Source organism: Notothenia coriiceps, unplaced genomic scaffold (assembly GCF_000735185.1).
Source record: "Notothenia coriiceps isolate Sejong01 unplaced genomic scaffold, NC01 NC01_scaffold00001712, whole genome shotgun sequence".
Taxonomy (NCBI): Eukaryota; Metazoa; Chordata; class Actinopteri; order Perciformes; family Nototheniidae; genus Notothenia; species Notothenia coriiceps.
Window position 1 is genome coordinate 1 of NW_011334413.1, and position 5325 is coordinate 5325.

At 39.3% G+C, this 5325-nt stretch overlaps 1 protein-coding gene across 1 annotated transcript; it reads left to right on the forward strand.

Annotated features, from left to right (window-relative positions):
- The first annotated feature begins 457 nt into the window (after positions 1-457).
- Positions 458-4371, forward strand: LOC104963479 (seizure protein 6 homolog). The gene is made up of 4 exons (XM_010792075.1): positions 458-561; positions 2153-2252; positions 2585-2593; positions 3273-4371. Exons 1-4 carry the CDS (start codon positions 473-475, stop codon positions 3300-3302), a joined length of 228 nt encoding a protein of 75 aa, XP_010790377.1. The 5' UTR covers positions 458-472; the 3' UTR covers positions 3303-4371.
- The last annotated feature ends 954 nt before the right edge of the window (positions 4372-5325 follow it).

Consider the following 5325-nt stretch of genomic DNA (forward strand, 5'->3'; position numbering starts at 1 on the left):
CACAAACAACAATGAATACTTTCAGGTTGTGTACCCGAATCTCCCCCTGGTCCAAACAAAGTAGGAACAGCATCGTTCTTCAGTGCCCTACGCTGTACATATCCGGCATGAATCGCTGAAATGTTTGGGAAGCTTTGTTTCGTGAAAGGCTGGCAGAGGGTGTGGCCTCTGGGTATTCACAAGTCACAGTACCCAGGAAGTAAACAATGGAAAATGAGAAATCTCCAACGAGGCGTTTTGGGGCAGCATAGACTGTGTTAGAGTTTTACTCGCTACAGGGTGTACTTTGAGGGTTTTGACTCTGCAGACCGTTTACATGCAGAAAAACCTTCATAACACACAAGGGGACGGGTAATAACCGGAAAAGCATGACATGGGACCTTTAACAAAATAAAAACGTTTGACCTGTCAATGAATAATGTATTGTCGTGTCCCCGTTTTCTGTCCAATAGTGTCTACTGCAGACCTAAGAATGGAGGGGGCACAAGTAGCATTTGCTGTCTTCATCCCCATCGTCCTCCTCCTCAGCCTCATCATTGGAATCTACCTCTACTACTCAAAGTAGGTTCAAATGTTCAAAAAGAAGGTTCAAGGTTCAAGGCTTTTATTTGTCATACGTATAGCTACAGTGTAGTTATGTCGATGAAAATCTTAGGTCACAGGCTCCACCAACAGTGCAACAGAAGACAGTTTTATACAAATAAATGTGGTCTTAGCTTCTCTCTTTAACACTCACATAAGACAATAAATACCAATTCTATCAATTGTCTATTTTAAAGTTCCCTTTGTAGTCAAGTGTAATTAAACTCTGTTTCCACTGAATATCGGTTTTGAGCCGGTGAGCAATTGCAAACCAGTTTTTTGTGTTTCCACTGCAATGACGCCAGCTGTCAAGCACCGACTATTTACTCGGCGAAAACCGAGCCACATAGGACGGAGGCCGGAGCGGAGCAACAACAGCTCATGGCAAGAGTAGAATGTTCAATCAATCAATCAACGTTTATTCATATAGCCCAATATCACATATTCTACATTTGTCTCAGGGGACTTTACAGTTTGTAAAGAAAATGAATACAATTACGACACCGTCTGTCCTTAGACCCTCCCGTCGGACAAGCAAAAACTTCCAAAGGAACCCCACAGCTAATGGGGGTAAAGTGGAAGAAACCTCCGGGAGAGCAACAGAGAATGTTGTTCGGGTTACATTGAGAGCGCAAAGTGGCTAGAACACAACCACAAAGATATAAATAAACTTGCCTAATGTTCACCATTTTATTCACTTTGAATGAAAACCATTTTGCTATAGTTGTGCTACCAACGATAAGCTACTCAAAGTATTTATGGTGAATGATTATTATGCTATATATATACAAGGCAGCATGTCGGTGTGTCCTTGGGAAAATTGCTCCCGATTGCTCCAACTGGGTGTGGGAATGTTAGCTTCCTTGAGCAGATGGCACCATGTTTGGCATCCCCTGCCACTATATAAATGGGTGAATGATGACTTTTATATGTAAAGCGCTCTTGGGAGTCGTAAGGAATGGATAAAAGGCTATCTGAAATGCAGTCCATCCATTTACCATTTAAAGTTGAAGAATTCGTAAATCAATAGCTTTAACATGACACAGCTCCAATGTTAGCCGCCATTTGTGTTATTGTGAGTGATATTCATGCTGGAAACTATAATCACATGAAGCAAAGAAAATTGTCAGCTCTGGTCAGTGGAAAAGCAAACTGGTTCGCACTTGGGAACCAAACCAGCCCCAGCATGGAACTAAAACAAAACGCATTTAAGTGGAATAGAGGTATCAGCACCGTTTACAGAGAAAATGTTGGTTTTTTATTATGTATTCTTTCTATAACATTTGATTGTATTATATAACCAACCCTGTTCTGCCATTTCTATTAAGTGTGTGTGTCAGTGATCCTTCATTATACCATCCACCTCCACAACACCTCCATCATACAGTAACTGGTCTACACCTCTCTATTAGCACATCTGACTCATAAAAGCATGATGAGAAAAGTACACAGTTAAATAGAATTTAAAAAAAAACACATTTTAGGGTGCCATTTCTCCAGAATGACATTGTACAGATTAAAACATGTGTGTCTCCTTCTTTGTCATGACGCATTCTCTGTCTGTGCTCAGGCATCAGAGAAAGCCACTTCAGCTGTCACTGTCCTCCAACCTACCATATGAAAACATCTCTGGAGAATCCACGTGTGACAATTTAGTTTATGAGACAACGGTGAGTCAACGTATACCTCAGACTGTGAGAATGCATGTTTGTTTGGGGGGAGGGACTTGGTACAGTGTTTGACTCCATCTCCTGTGTTCCCAGTGTACCTTGTTGTATCTCCCTCCCATTACCTACATCATGGACAGTGGGTTTGAGACTAAAAAAACGGTTTAAGCATTGCTGGATTAATTTGCAACAGTTTACGATCTATAACTAATGTATTTATTTACCTAACAAAACTGGTCTGGTTCTATCAACATAAATAAATATTCTGTACACTGTATAAAACGTTTGATGTGTTGAGTTTTTATTTTTCTTCTTCCATGCTGGCAATCCCAAAGAACAATGAGGTGAGTTGTTCCTAAATCCTAAATGATGTGTCATGAATGTTGCAGGGGGAAGTGCAGCAATATTCTTATCTTGTGTTTGCCTATGGTATGGGCAACACGTCTGATATGCATCCCTCAAACCAACAATACAGTATTGTGTGAATCACAGTAGGGTGTGTCTACTTCCTTTGCTAAGAAGCTCTTTGTTATTGACTGATCATTAAACCACACTGGTGCACTGGTTGACATGATCCTTTATTACCATGAATACACACACTGTACTTTATTTCACTCAATCTCATTTACACTGTCCTGCTGCGACAAATACTTACTAGAGCACCACATGTGGATTAATCCGCCACTAAGGGAGTACCTTTGTTTGACAAAACTAAAGTGGAATATGTTTGTTTTAACTAAATCAAACTATAAATTTCTGAGCTATTTGATTTAATTATTCAGTAGGAACCATTGGCTGAGGCTGACAGCCGAATAAGTCTAGGGAAGTCAGAAAGTATTGATTGGAGAAAATCCCTTTAGAGATGGACGCATGATATTTTCACAGGAAACTAGCATTACCGTTTAATTTTAATTTCTTATTGCTGTATCAAAATAAAAGTTATTGATTAATGATAACATTTGACAACCGCTGCTTCGTACGCAACTCCCTTCCTTTGACCACATGTGCTCATTCTCTTCCCAGGATACACGAGAATACGAGGTTTCGATCTGAAGACGCCAGAGCATGTGTTTCAGAATGGACAGATAAGAAGCCTGCTGGCCTTTTCAACGTCTGTCAGACTCACACCTTTGGTGACTCCACCCTGTTCTCTATACACTGAATATGAGCCTCCCTTTATTTACCCTACAGAGGACGCCACACTACCGCTGGAAAGGCTGGGCCACCGGATAATTTTTCTAGCTCAACAGTACAGTCCAGCAGCAGCAGTTTGTACAGTTTTTAATCCTGTGATTGCATCCTGAGGACTTTCAGCGCCAAGAACCATCTCAGAAAGCAGAGGGATTCGATGCAAAGCTTGTGCCATTAAGTGATATAACCACTGATGTTACATTTTGTTATATACATTATACACTATATGTCTCCTGCACCATTTAAAGACTAATGCTTGGATTAACGGGATGTCTATTAAGAGTAACATCTTAACTTATCTTGACAAACAACTGCATTTACATTTAGAGTATGCTCAAAAATTCGAATTGATGCACGATCTGAGATAAGAAATCAGAATATACATTAAATAAAAGGCCCAATAAAATATAATTGTCCCTGCGAGAGAGAGAAGAAAACATATTATATTTTCATGTCTGTATTAAGTACGGAGCTGGATGTGGTTAACCTTACTTTGCATAAAGACTTGAAAGGGGTTTAGCTAGCCAGGCTTGGTAAATACACCCAACACCTCCTTAGCTCACTAGAAAACATGTTGCATCTTGTTCATTTGTATCCTAAGTAAGAACAAAATAAAGAAACAATATGTTGCTTAAGGATTGTAACGTTTTCATGAAAAAATCCAACTGAACATTGCTAACTATGTAATTTCTGGGATAGCTATATTTAATTTGCTTTCAAGGTTTCTCAAAACAAACGAAAAAGCCCTGCTTGGTGCAAATTCATATAATGATTAATTGCATTTACTTTGTGCTCAAAGTGCTTTACATTACATATTACATAGACATGTAATACATCATGTTGTTCTTTTACACTTTTGCTAACAAGTGACTCATTAGCTTGCTAGCATCAACAGTCTCACACAACCCAGTCTCACGGCATTTCGTGTTATAGTCACAACATTTAATCTATTGATTCGTGTTCACCAACACGATTTTCCCCTTTTTTTCGTGTCACACAGAACGATTTTAAAAGCAATGTATTTCTATTGGTAGTATGTTTCGTGCCTGCACCACGTCTTTTTGTCCGGTCGGGTCTTCGAAGTCCAGAAGCTGTGGGGTTCATAACATTTTCTTACTCAATATCAAGCCACGATTATTGTTTTTATTTTAACTCGTATAATGTCTGACTTTTTTTGCCGTCTGCGAGGAAAATAAATGGGGTTCAGAGCCTCAGAATACTGAAATCTGTATTTTTTAAATCTTTTTTTCCTTCTAATTTGTTATTCTTTTCTAAATAACACACTGTTATTTACTCAACAATAACGCACAATTATCTTTGTTTTTATTTATTTGTTTAATTTTATAATCTTGGGCTTTTTAGCCGTTCCTCAGGAACTGAATTTCAAAATAAAGTCACCGGAAACAGACGTAGGCCTATATGGGACATTTTGAGCATCACTGCCACTGAACTGATTACCCAGATCCTCAGCTTGAAGCTTGGTGATTGGATATTTTAGCTGCAATGCACGTTGGGATATGGTGTTAGTAATGAGATATGAAATCCGAAAAACATTTCAGAGTTTAGGATGGCCAAAGACACTACACTACCCATAATCCTATCGTTTAGGACTACAGTACCTTTGCTTGACAAACCCCGTGATTAATCTTCAAGCTCTGGCATTGGATGTTGGAGTGGCAGTGCGCCAAACAGCACTTTGAAATGGAACAAAACCACGGCAGACTATCCAAAACTGGACTCGAACGGGACCAGCCCCCAGAACTACACATGCTGGCTATTGTGTTTCACAAAATGTTCTATGGGACGTCTCTACTGGGAACGTTTTCGTTTTTCCCACAATTAGAAGTTGCCAGTATTAAACACATTGGTGTTACCAAATTTAAAA